Raw genomic sequence first — 13,376 nt, 5'->3', positions numbered from 1 at the left:
TAGTGAATAAGCACAGTACCCGCCATTTCCATATCCTGTCAATAGGAAGTCTATAGCAACACAATGAGTCGTTGAGGGAGTACACAGGTGCTCCCAGTCCTATTCAAGGTCCCCATCATCACTCATCACCTGTCACCATTATAACGTTCGTGACACAGGTACACACCCTGATCCGTCCTGTACATACACACATAAACAAGTGGCGCCCGTCTTTCTATCGCGTGACAAGGGGTCTTACTGATGGTCCTGGGGAATCATTATTGTGAGCCTCTACCCCCAACAATGTTCTCAATGTAATCCAGTCCACATTCACTCACTGCTATAACACTTGGCACTTTTCCTCTAAACATTTACAGCACTCTGATCCTTATCAGCTCTTAGGATCCTTTGTAGATGAAGATGCTATAGGCACCTGGAATGTTTTGTGAAGTGGAGCCCCCATGAGTGGAATGATATTGCATAAGAGGAATGTGATAGGAGGGATTGCAGCGTATGGTTACATATTTCTCCCCCCCTTCTTTTTCACTCCTCATTCAATTGGGCAGAATGTTCAGTGTGTCAAAGAGATCAAATATGGTACATATCTGTCAGCGTTCTACACAATCCATCTCTCTCCTCAATGTTCTGAACGTTCCGCCCTACTAAACAGGACCATGCCAAGATCCGCCTCTCTTATATAGCTGTGTCTTGTCCTTTATAGAGAGGGCACTTCCTGTAGAAAAGACTCTCGCACAGGCTCCGGCTGAGGTCAGCTCTGCTCCACAAGACCTCATAGCCTTCTAATACTCTATATCTGGAGAGGCTTGACATATCCTGTTATTCAGACTAATTCCATTGGGTGGACAACATGCTGACTGCTGTAGATGACCTTGTGCTTTCGATAGTAGTTACAGTGATGTAATGTGGTAAGCTATAGGCTTGTGAGATAAGGCTAGTACACTGTTTCCTGTATAATTACCTAGGAAGTGATCCCTTCTTTAATGATATTGACTTTTATTGATTTCAGTAAAATAAATAAATACATGTGTTCACAGTCCTAGATGTGGCTTTTTGGGGCTTATGGTTTTAAAAAAGTATTGGAGAAATACTGTAGTCTATGTAGTTATGAATGCCTATTGAAATATTAATCCTGATTTCACATTGGTTCTTGATATACTGCATACTCCCACTCCCCGCCTGATCACTGCCATCCTACATTTATTATGGTGTTACACTGCTCAGTACTTATGTTATGAGTATACAGTATATGGTATCTGAGAATTGGAAAAAGTGAGTCTAGAATAGAGAGTATCTGGTATTTTGGAGTTGGCTAATACAAAGAGGGTATCTGGTTGGGTATGGCTAACTGGCATTTATGGAATGTAGGGGCAATGAATATCTGAGGATATTCATTAAATCCCAATTTCATTCATTATGATCTGAAATCTGGAACATTCTATTGTGGGAATAAATATATAATAAAGACATTTATATAAAGGTATTGAGTTTCCCAAATTGTATATTCAGCTTGTTATAACTGTTTTACCACACAGTAAGTAGTCTCTGATGGTACATAAATATATAAACGCATCCGTTTGGAGAGCAGAAGGGGCGTAACGTTACGCTGTAGATACCCGTACACAAGTCATTTCATCATCACTTGCTCAGTGGCTCGGTATTGGACGCAGACAGAGCGCTGCTCTGTCAATTGACATATAAGACGATTATCACTCTTTTGTCTTTCAATTACCTGTATATCGCTTTGATATACATATTTCAAGATTATTTTTTATCATTGCTAACGTTGCAGTGTGATTGAGAGTGTTCTAGAAATTCCTGTGTCGCTGTTAGAGCGTCCCTTGGGTATTGGCTTTGTTCGTTCCGACAGCACAGTCTGCTTTATCATCCAGAATGGACAATTTGGAGAAAGAAAATAGGTCTGATGAAGATTCCGAATACGAAGAAGAGGAGGTGGACCCTAGAATTCAGGTACGTTATAATAACAATTACTCTTTGTTTCAATTGAGACGAACTAATCAATTCATTTAACTGCATTTGATACATTCACTATCCAATGGACATTTTAAGAGTATGTATTATCACTGGCAGAAAGTCTATCTGATTTGGTGTCAATTTTTTTATTAATTTATTGATTTATCAAAAGTGTCTGTCTACCTTGAACAAAATGTCTGTATTGTACCTGACTTAGTTGCGATGTAGGCCTACTGGTTAAGTTTATGATGGGCTATATTTTAGCCAAAGTTGTTTCTGATTTAATGGAATGCATGGGAGTAAAGGCCTGACACTCAAATAGCATGTTCATCTGAATATACCTTCTGCTGCGTATTAGGCTGTTATGGTTGAAAAAGAACATTGTTTAACCTTAAAAGCTATGTGCATTTAATATATCCATAAATCAAGATAGTAGCTGATTCTTGTGTTCGTTCAAACCATCACTCTGGCTAACTTCTATTGTCCAGTCTAGTATTTCAGCCTAGTGTAACACATTCCAGATGTTGCAGACTTCCCAGATACTGTATTACATTATTTTCTCTTGGTGTTGCTCAATATTCTCCTTTGCTCTCTTTCTTACAGGGAGAACTGGAGAAACTCAACCAGTCTACAGATGACATCAACAGATGTGAGACACAACTTGAGGTAAAACAGTACACACACACACACACACACACACACACACACACACACACACACACACACACACACACACACACACACACACACACACACACACACACACACACACACTCTCAAGTTTGACATACATTTTCCCTCCAAAGTGCACCACCTGGCTGACACTGATTGACAATTACAAGGTGACCCACTATCAAAGAATTCCCATTCAACCATTAGACATTGACCTCTGCATATGAAAGATGATTCGTTCAGGTCATTGAGGTGGTTTATGTTGCAGAATGTTGATCTTTGGATGCTGTTAAATGTCAGTAAAGTAGTAGCACACAGCTCTGTCAGTCATATACCTTTTTGGAACTGTATTAAGGTAAAAGTCTCTTTAGGACATCCGTTGGGGGTCAAAGGAGGCATTCAGTCTATAAAATACCTGCCATTTCTAATGTTTACTGGATCCTCACTGACTTGAGCAGCATAAAGCTTAAAGAACTTGTACTTGCACAATGTTTCCATTGATCTTGAGGTTCAATGAGTGCTTGTCGAATACTTACTTGTTTTTCGAGTTCAGATATACCCCCTCTGTGTTGTTGTTGAGTCAGCGGATCATTGTCAAATCTGTTTATTTGTAGACCCAGTGTGATGTGGTCTCTCAGTGCACAGCTCTCTGCCGGTGGATTAAACGGTGCACCAATCGGTGAAGCGTGTCTATTTGACATGGACTTGAGTCCTTACCGATGGCTCCACTGTAAACAAAATGAATGTCTCAAAATATCAGATAAAGGCCTCTGTGGAAACCCTTTGCATCAGACACACAAACACAAACAAAATATTATCCAGTATGTTTTTTTTTCTGAGAGCTAGGATTGATGTCCAACTGTTTTAATGCATTTGACTTTAAAGGGGAATAACACACAGATGTACTGATTCACCACTTCTCAAGTACATACCCGAGGGAAGTAGGGGTGCTGACCCCTAAAAAATCTGAGCTAAATATTAAAGGAAGAAATCTTAGCTACTGCTCAGTGCAGATTTGGCAGAGCTTCTGGTGTTGATGGAGTGAGGATAGCCAGCAGCAGAGCCCAGTAGATGTAGGCCTATTATAATGTCCTGGTAATGGACCATTGGCTGTAGTGTTTGTATTGATAATATCAAGGAGCACGTGTGACTGCTTTTGTGACAAGGGGAAAGCAAAACAATGGCTGTAGTTCCATAACATCTGTGAGCATTTCTTATTGAATTCCGAGGCCTTTCATTAATGCCAATATCAACATCCAAGTGGAATAAGCTGTATCTGGGTAAAGGGCAATACAGTTACACAAATGGATTGGATTGAATTTGAGTATTTTTAGGTATATGCTGTGTGTTTGAGATGGTGTTCAGTGTATGAGGAGGCTGTGACAGAGGAGATGAAATGCGTCACATTAGCAACGCTCTGCTCGACCCTGAGGTGTGAGAGCCAGAGAGACTGCACTGTACTGTAACCTCTGAGGTGTGAGAGCCAGAGAGACTGCACTGTACTGTAACCTCTGAGGTGTGAGAGCCAGAGAGACTGCACTGTACTGTAACCTCTGAGGTGTGAGGGACAGAGAGACTGCACTGTACTGTGACCTCTGAGGTGTGAGGGACAGAGAGACTGCACTGTACTGTAACCTCTGAGATGTGAGGGACAGAGAGACTGCACTGTACTGTGACCTCTGAGGTGTGAGGGACAGAGAGACTGCACTGTACTGTAACCTCTGAGGTGTGAGGGACAGAGAGACTGCACTGTACTGTGACCTCTGAGGTGTGAGAGACAGAGAGACTGCACTGTACTGTAACTCTGCTGTATCAGCTAGAGGAGAAAAAGAGGGAGATGGTGGAAATGAGAACATAAAAAAAGGGGAGGGAGAGAGTGGGGGAGGAAATGCATTACGTGGAGAGATGGAGCAAGGGGGGACCCCATCCTCTGAATTTTCTCCATTGAGAAATAGATGGTTTACATGGCCTGTTCACACACGTTGTACACTTTTCATACCCAACAACTCCCCCTTGTTGTTCTGAGACTGAAATAATGCATGGTGCCTCCCCGGCGGTGGCCTCTTGCTATGCAGGAGGTTGGGCGTTCATGGAAAGGCTGTTTTCCTCTCCAGGATGGCAGGTATCTGATAGCTGCGGCAGAATTCCAGTCTGACAGAGTACAGTAAACAAACATGTTGGGCCAGCTGAACAGCAAGTACCAAAGTGTAGCAAATGGCAAACAGTGGTGATGGAGCCATCAGTGTATTTGGTTCCTTGATCTGCATACACACTGAATGGGAAGGAGCTAGGGTTCAGGGTTCAGGGGCTAGGGTTCAGGGGCTAGGGTTCAGGGGTAGGGGTTGTTTTTGGACATGGTGTTTGTCCTCAGATGCCAGCTTGTTGCAGGATGAGTGATGATGTCACAGGAAGTGTGTGTCCCTGCCCTGTTCTCACAATTGGCCTTCTATCCCTCAGATTTGAAATGGTAATAGGAAGGATATCTTAGTCCAGAACACTGGTGCAGATTCATATAAAGTCTCTTTACATATTTAACCTTTCAAAGAATTGAAAACAATCCAATAAACTTATTGCAATATATTTTTTCCACACTGACATCTCCAGGAATCTGTTTTCATGCTTGTTTTTGTTTTCTGTCCACCATGATGCCTCCTTCTGGACGTCACACTTGACCCCACTTGCTTGCTCTCAGAAAAATCTCTGCCTTATCTAAAACGGTTTCAAGGCAAATTAATGTTTTGGACTAGATTAGATGAGGTTTTATATGATTGAATGGAGGCCTGTTATTGGCTTTATCAGCATGCTTAGCTGGGGACTTTTACATCTGACCACCATGACCGATGAATAAACATTAACAGTAGCTGATGGTGTGTCGCATAAAAGGCTATTTCCTATGATCATTTTCATATGGCCATTTATTTGTTAATTGCCTGTTTGCTTCTGTCTGAAGGTTACATCGACATAGCTGCCCCTGTTAACTTGATCAAAGACTAATGCAATTTTAGGACACTGGCCTTTTCAATTCTTATAATCGAAGGAGGGAGAGCCCCAACTCGTACGTCAAAATTCATTTAATTACATTAAGAGTCTGAATGAATACTCTGGTTTCGTGAAATCCTGCTGCGTCTAACTTAATATTTGCTGTCAATTGTTAACTCCGGTTGGTTAAACGGTTAAGAACAATGGCGTAATAATGTGATCGCCTAAACATTGAGATGACTGGTGAGTCTTCTATGACCTTTGTGAACATTCATATCAAGCAAAGGGTTGGAAGTTCGCTACAGTCCTAGTTAACCCTTTCTCCCTGTTTTCCCTCCAGGATGCCAGGCAGAAGTTCCGCTCGGTGCTGGTTGAGGCCACGGTGAAGCTGGATGAGCTGGTCAAGAAGATTGGGAAGGCGGTGGAGGAGTCCAAACCCTACTGGGAGGCCCGGAGAGTGGCCAGACAGGTGAGACACCACTGGGTGGACAGGGGGACTACGGGCTGGGGGTCTCTGCTCATATTGATCTAAGAAACAGTCCAAAATCTTTTATTTATTGGAAATGCTTTATTTGCCTATTTCACATTCTATTTGCCTAGTTTCTTTGGGATTCATTAAAACCAGCACCATTGCGTACTCTTTGATACCAGGTTGACTACCACATAATTTCTAAATACTGGGGGGGAGTGGCTCTGTGTGAAGCTGTGATCTTGGTTCCCTATTCTGCAAAGCCGTAGTTATTGTTAGAGGAGAGCTGCTTCCACCTGCTCATCTAGATAAGAGCCCTGCAGCTGTAAACAGTCAGAGAGGAATCGCTGGGACCAAACCAGACGTGAAAAGGTTTTTAAAGGCCAACCGTTCTTCACTTCTTCTTTTATTTTGTTCCCTGTGGTGTTCTTGGCTCTGTTTTGTTCCTCTCATTCAGGCAACCTCTATATGGCTTCTTAATGAGAATGCAACTTTGTGAGGTTGTGATTTATGTTAATGCCCCTGACAACACAAATGAAGTTCCCTTATGGAAAAAGGAAGTTATTCTAAGTTTGAGGATATTGGATTGTATGAGTTCCTCTGTCTACCTTTCGCACATCTACTCAGGGGCGCAACTTTCACTGGGGACGGCGGGGACATATAGAAAAACACAGAAGGGGACATATTTGCATATGTTATGATCTTGTGAAGGCTGGCTGAATTCTGGCAAAGAGTATGTTCTTTTATCTCAGCATGTCTACAGATTCTCCCTGTTTCTGTTTGCTTGGAAATGTTGATACTGGAGACTGTTATCAGAAGAAACTGTGTAACCTAGCATTTATAGCAGCTAAGAAATGCATTGTTATTAATTGGAAGTAGGGTTGCAAAGGGTCGGAATCTTTCCATGGGAAGTTAAGCCTGGGAATTTTGCTTAAATTCATCAAAAAAGTTAGCTTATAACAGTGAACTTTTTTGTGGGATACACATAAAGCAATTCTAGGTCTTGGGGCATATTTTGGTTAAACTATCCGCAATTCAATAGAATTGCAACCCTCTGCATGCACAGTGCATTCTTCCATCACATGTGCAGTGCACTCTTCCATCACATATACAGCTGATTCTCAAGATCTTGCACATTAATGAGATGCTATTGAGCCCACACTACTGCTCTGTCTGAGCCAAGGACTACATGCTTTCTGGTAAGTTTTGATTACAATACTGGGTGGGGTGAATATATTTTATATGACATACATGATTTTTTATTAACTAGTAAGTAGTAGCCTACAGCAAAGTGTGTTTAAATCATTTCGAACTTGTTAACAATTTCTGCTAGTTAGTTTTTGCTACCATGTGGGTTTTAGCTTGTTTGAGCCTGCTAACTGAGGAGTGTTAATTCACCTGTTTCCATACATGTTTCATTTTAAAACGTTTATCTTACAAAGGAGTTGTTTAATCTAACTGCTTAACTATTTATCTGTACATGGAATTGTATTTGTTTTTTTTACAATTTTTTTCTAATCTTTACAAGATAATGTCACGGGCACTATCTGACGTGTGGAGACATTTCACTGCAGCTAATGTAGATGGAAAAGCTGTGTACATTTGCAAATATTGTGCCAAATCATATGTGAAGAATGCAACAAAGATGCAGAATCATCTGGCCAAGTGCATAAAGTTCCATCAGCGCTCACAACAAGCAACCTCTGACAAAAGTCAATCTACTTCTATTTGAGGTGAAAATGATGAATCAGACACCTTATCGATAGAAACAGCTCATAGTCCTCCTGGAATGAGAAGTGTTTTTGACTCAATGGAGGAACGTAGTCAGAGAAATGCTGATGAATGTCATGCAAGAGCTGTGTATGCAACTGGTTCACCTCTGATGCTCACAGGCAATGTGTATTGGAAGAGATTTCTGAATGTTCTTCGCCCAACATTCACCCCTCCACCCAGACATGCTTTATCTACTAATTTGCTGGATGCAGAGTTCAACATTGTTCAATTGAAGGTCAAGCAAATCATAGGGAAAGCAGACTGAATTGCAATCATCTCTGATGGGTGGTCAGATTTGCGTGGGCAAGGAATAATTAACTACATCATCTCCACCCCTCAACCAGTATTCTACAAGAACACAGACACAAGGGACAACAGACACACCAGTCTCTACGTTGCAGATGAGCTGAAGGCAGTCATCAATGACCTTGGACCACAGAAGGTATTTGCACTGGTGACAGACAGTGCTGCGAACATGAAGGCTGCTTGGTCTAAAGTGGAGGAGTCCTACCCTCACATCACACCCATTGGCTGTGCTGCTCATGCATTAAATCTACTCCTCAAGGACATCATCGCACTGAAAACAATGGATACACTCTACAAGAGAGCCAAGGAAATGGTTAGGTATGTGAAGGGTCATCAAGTTATAGCAGCAATCTACCTCACCAAGCAAAGTGAGAAGAATAAGAGCACTACATTGAAGCTGCCCAACAACACCCATTGGGGTGGTGCTGTCATCAGAGTCTTCCCAAGGAATGGCCATATCACAGTCTGCCGATATGGAGCCACATCAAGAGGATCCTCCTGGATGATGAATTTTAGGAGAGTGTGGTAAGCAGCCTGAAACTCCTGAAACCTATAGCAGTAGCCATTGCACGGATTGAGGGAGACAATGCCATCCTGTCTGATGTTCAGACTCTGCTTGCAGAAGTAAGAGAAGAAATCCGTACTGCCCTGCCTACTTCAGTGTTGCTCCAAGCAGAGGAAACTGCAGTTCTGAAATACATCAAAAAGCGTGAAGACTTCAGCCTGAAGCCCATACACGCCGCAGCGTACATGTTGGACCCCAAGTATGCTAGCAAGAGCATCCTGTCTGGTGCAGAGATCAAAAAGGCCCATGGTGTCATCACTACCGTGTCTCGCCACCTTGGCCTGGATTAGGGCAAGGTTCTTGGCAAGGGCTTTGGGATGGAGATGCAATATGGCAGTCGTGCCAACATATCTCATCAGCCACCTGGTGGAAAGGACTTTGTGGATCTGAGGCTCTTTCCTCTGTTGCCTCCATCATCTTCCAAATCCCACCAATATCAGCCGCCTCGGGTTGCAACTGGTCCTTGTTTGGGAACACACACACCAAAGCACGCAACAGACAGACCAATACATTTGTTGCCATCTGGGAAAATTTGAGGCTTTTTGAGCCTGACAATGAGCCATCCTCAACAAGGTTGGAAAGTGACAGTGAAGATGAGGCCTCAGAGTCTGATGTTCAAGAGCTGGTCCAGGGAGAAGCCTGAGAGGAAGACAACCAAAGCTTTAGTTTCTAGACTATCATTTTACAGATGTATGTTGAAAAAGTTTTGGGGAGATGCGATGGATCATTGGGGATCATTCAATATTCCCTTTTGTTGTTCAGTGAAATCATCCCATGTGAAGAGTCAACTTATTTAATTCAAGTTTAATTCGTAACTAAATTGTTTTTTTATTTCTATTGGAAGGATTTAATCATTTGCAATTATGTCTACTTATGAAAAGGTAAACGGTTTATGTTTCTGTCTCCATATGATATGGTAAATATATCCAATGCAAAAAAAATCTACATTTAAATGGTATTAATATTAATTTGCATATATACCCGTAAATTCCCATATATTCCCGTTAATTCCCACAGAAAGTTTCCACCCCTGAATATTCCCCAAAATGTGCAACCCTAATTGGAAGGTTGGTTATCCTCCCAGAATGTCACAATGGATGGCAGAAATGTCAAGTTATGCATCACTAGATTTGATTTATTACACGATTAAGGGTATACTGTGCAACTTTCATACGGTTTGGGTGCCTTATATGGAATACTTTATGACAAAATGGGTCTGTATTGAAAACCCAAGATATTTTTTAGTCGAGCAGTTGCAAATAGATTATTTTTTTCATTGGCCGGTCTTAGTGGACTAATCCATTGTGGAGGCCGCGGGGATGCCATGGTCCAAGAATATGGGGATTGTGGCTCAGATGCACAAGGCACGTCTCTCTCCAGAATGCGCTCTCTCCAGCCATTTCGTGGGTATTCATTGTTTCATAACTTCATTGTGTGCATTGTTTGCTGTGTCTATCAATTCCCCATTACATATATCGCCAGTAGTAGTCTACATTTACCGTTAATTCATATAATTTCTAATCTGCAATGTTTGTTTGCGGTAATTTCTGTTAATGCATTGCATATATTTTAATTAGTCATTTATTGTTCTTATTTTCAGAGTGGATATGTGAACTTACAACCTATGCTACAAGTTTTTATTTCATTCCATTTATGAGTTTTGTCAACGTATTAATCGTCTTTTGTTTGAAACACTCCTGTCAACTAAGGATGCCTGATTACGCATATAGAAGTAGGACTAATCTACCTGGCCTGCACACAAATATAGGCTCATAAATGTTCCTATAATGAGCTGTGGAGCTTCTCCCAGTAATTATTCTTCACCTCAAACAGCAAGTATACAAAGTCTGTTTTTAGAATCAATTGAGAATGACAAAAGTTCCTCAAAGTATTTGAACAATATTTCCAGCTCGTTCCCTTTCGATAAACACTTGACATGAAAGTGAAAAATGTAAAGCTCTGATCCAGTGGAATCGTCATAAAATACCTGATTACTTCATATCCCTTGCACAAATGGCCTACAGCTGTGTCTGTCCTGAGCTCACTGGTGCGGGAAACTCTGAGGGCCCAGAATATTTTATACAATGTTTCAAGTTTGCTAGCATGAGTTTCTGGGTGACCCAGTTGATACTTGATACAATGTTTCAAGTTCGTTGCAGAAAGGCCACGCGTAGCCAATGTGATTTATAGGATATTTATTTTTATCAGGATATTTTCTACCTGCAGGCTGCAATGTTTTTATGTGTTGGCTTTATGTACGCTATTTTTACATAGTTGGCAATGGCAATAAAAGTAACTTTTAGATTTGTATCATTTTCATTTAGATTTAGATAGAATGTAGATTAACCACAGACAATGATTTTGAGATTCAAAGACTTGTAAATTAAATTAAACTGTTCCATGAAAATTTGCATATGAAAATAATAACTAGCACGCAGATTGGTAGAAAGGGTAAGATAAATTGGCCCTCCAAATGGAAAAGGTTGCCGAGTGCTGGTGTAGCCTATTACCGGCAACTTCAGGACCATAATTCTGCGAAACGGGAGCAGCAGGGAAAATAAATTGTTTCGTTTTTTTCTGGCTAGGCAATCTTGATCTCTGGCTCTCTCTTGAGTCATTTGTGTGTCTTAATTATTTAATCAAACAGTCTGCTTAAAGCATCAAACAAATTCAGTACATATACAGTTGAAGTCACAAGTTTACATACACTTAGTTGGAGTCATTGAAACTAGTTTTTCAACCACTCCACAAACTTCTTGTTAACAAACTATAGTTTTGGCAAGTTGGTTAGGACATCTACTTTTTGGATGACACAAGTAATTTTTCCAACAATTGTTTACAGAAAGATTATTTAACTTGTCATTCACTGTATCACAATTCCAGTGGGTCAGACGTTTGCATACACTAAATTGACTGTGCCTTTAAACAGCTTGGAAAATTCCAGAAAATTATTTCATGGCTTTAGAAGCATCTGTTACGCTAATTGACATCATTTGAGTCAATTGGAGGTGTACCTGTGGATGTATTTCAATGCCTATCTTCAAACTCAGTGCCTCTTTGCTTGACATCATGGGAAAATCAAAAGAAATCAGCCAAGACCTCAGAAAAAAATTGTAGACCTCCACAAGTCTGGTTCATCCCTGGGAGCAATTTCCAAACGCCTGAAGGTACCATGTTTATCTGTACAAACAATAGTACGCAAGTATAAACACCATGGGACCACTTAGCCGTCATACCGCTCAGGAAGGAGACGCGTTCTGTCTCCTAGAGATGAATGTACTTTAATGCGAAAAGTGCAAATCAATCTCAGAACAACAGCAAAGGACCTTGTGAAGATGCTGGAGGAAACAGGTACAAAAGTATCTGTATCCACAATAAAACGAGTCCTATATTGACATAACCTGAAAGGGCGCTCAGCAAGGAAGAAGCCACTGCTCCAAATCTGCCATAAAAAAGCCAGACTACGGTTTGCAACTGCACATGGGGACAAAGATTGTACTTTTTGGAGAAATGTCCTCTGGTCTGATGAAACAAAAATAGAACTGTTTGGCCATAATGACCATCGTTATGTTAGGAGGAAAAAGGGGGAGGCTTGCAAGCCAAAGAACACCATCCCAACTGTGAAGCACGGGGGTGGCAGCATCATGTTGTGGGGGTGCTTTTCTGCAGGAGGGACTGGTGCACTTCACAAAATAGATGGCATCATGTGGAAGGAAAAGTATGTGTATATATTGAAGCAACATCTCAAGACATCAGTCAGGAAGTTAAGGCTTGGTCGCAAATGGGTCTTCCAAATGGACAATGACCCCAAGCATACTTACAAAGTTGTGGCAAAATAGCTTAAGGACAACAAAGTCAAGGTATTGGAGTGGCCATCACAATGCCCTGACCTCAATCCCACAGAAAATTTGTGGGCAGAACTGAAAAAGCATGTGCGAGCAAGGAGGCCTACAAACCTGACTCAGGTACACCAGCTCTGTCAGGAGCAATGGGTCAAAATTCACCCAACTTATTGTGGGAAGCTCGTGAAAGTCTACCCGAAACGTTTGACCCAAGTTACACAATTTAAAGGCAATGCTACCAAATACTAATTGAGTGTATGTAAACTTCTGACCCACTGGGAATGTGATGAAAGAAATAAAAGCTGAAATAAATCATTCTCTCTACTATTATTCTGACATTTCACATTTTAAAAATAAAGTAGTGATCCTAACTGACCTAAGACAGGGAATTTTTACTAGGATTAAATGTCAAGAATTGTGAAAAACGGAGTTTAAATGTATTTGGCTAAGGTGTATGTAAACTTAAGACTTCAACTGTAGTCGATTTTATTAAAACACATAGGGTGTGTCTATATATAGAAAAATACACGTTTTAAAATTTCAACCAATCAATTGGTCGAAAGAAAAGACTACTCTCTACTCTTTTTTTTGTCGGTGACAGCCCTAGTAGAAATGCATAAAATGAGCTTCAGATGCCCAGGTTATGTCCCCCTCACTTCTAAAACCAAAGTTGCGCCCCTGCATCTACTGGCCCGGTTATTTCACTGAAAGCAATGGTATGAAGCCATGATGTGTTCAGGGGTTCAATAAGAGTTTGGCACATACTTGAGGGATTGAGACTTAACTCCGTGGCTCTTAT

The 13,376-nt window shown here is 41.1% G+C and overlaps 1 protein-coding gene across 1 annotated transcript in view; it reads left to right on the top strand.

Annotated features, from left to right (window-relative positions):
- Positions 1 to 1,624: 1,624 nt before the first annotated feature.
- LOC139573672 (SH3 domain-binding protein 5-like) overlaps positions 1,625 to 13,376 on the top strand; it is a 29,573-nt gene continuing 17,821 nt past the window's right edge. Inside the window, exons 1-3 of the mRNA XM_071397404.1 lie at positions 1,625 to 1,968; positions 2,575 to 2,637; positions 5,963 to 6,091. Coding sequence (XP_071253505.1) covers positions 1,891 to 1,968; positions 2,575 to 2,637; positions 5,963 to 6,091 — 270 coding nt within the window. The 5' untranslated portion in view covers positions 1,625 to 1,890. The remainder of the gene's footprint in view (positions 1,969 to 2,574; positions 2,638 to 5,962; positions 6,092 to 13,376) is intronic.

Source organism: Salvelinus alpinus, chromosome 4 (genome assembly GCF_045679555.1).
Source record: "Salvelinus alpinus chromosome 4, SLU_Salpinus.1, whole genome shotgun sequence".
NCBI classification, from domain to species: Eukaryota; Metazoa; Chordata; class Actinopteri; order Salmoniformes; family Salmonidae; genus Salvelinus; species Salvelinus alpinus.
Note: the sequence above shows the minus strand (reverse complement) of the source record. Positions and strands in the feature narration are given on the sequence as shown.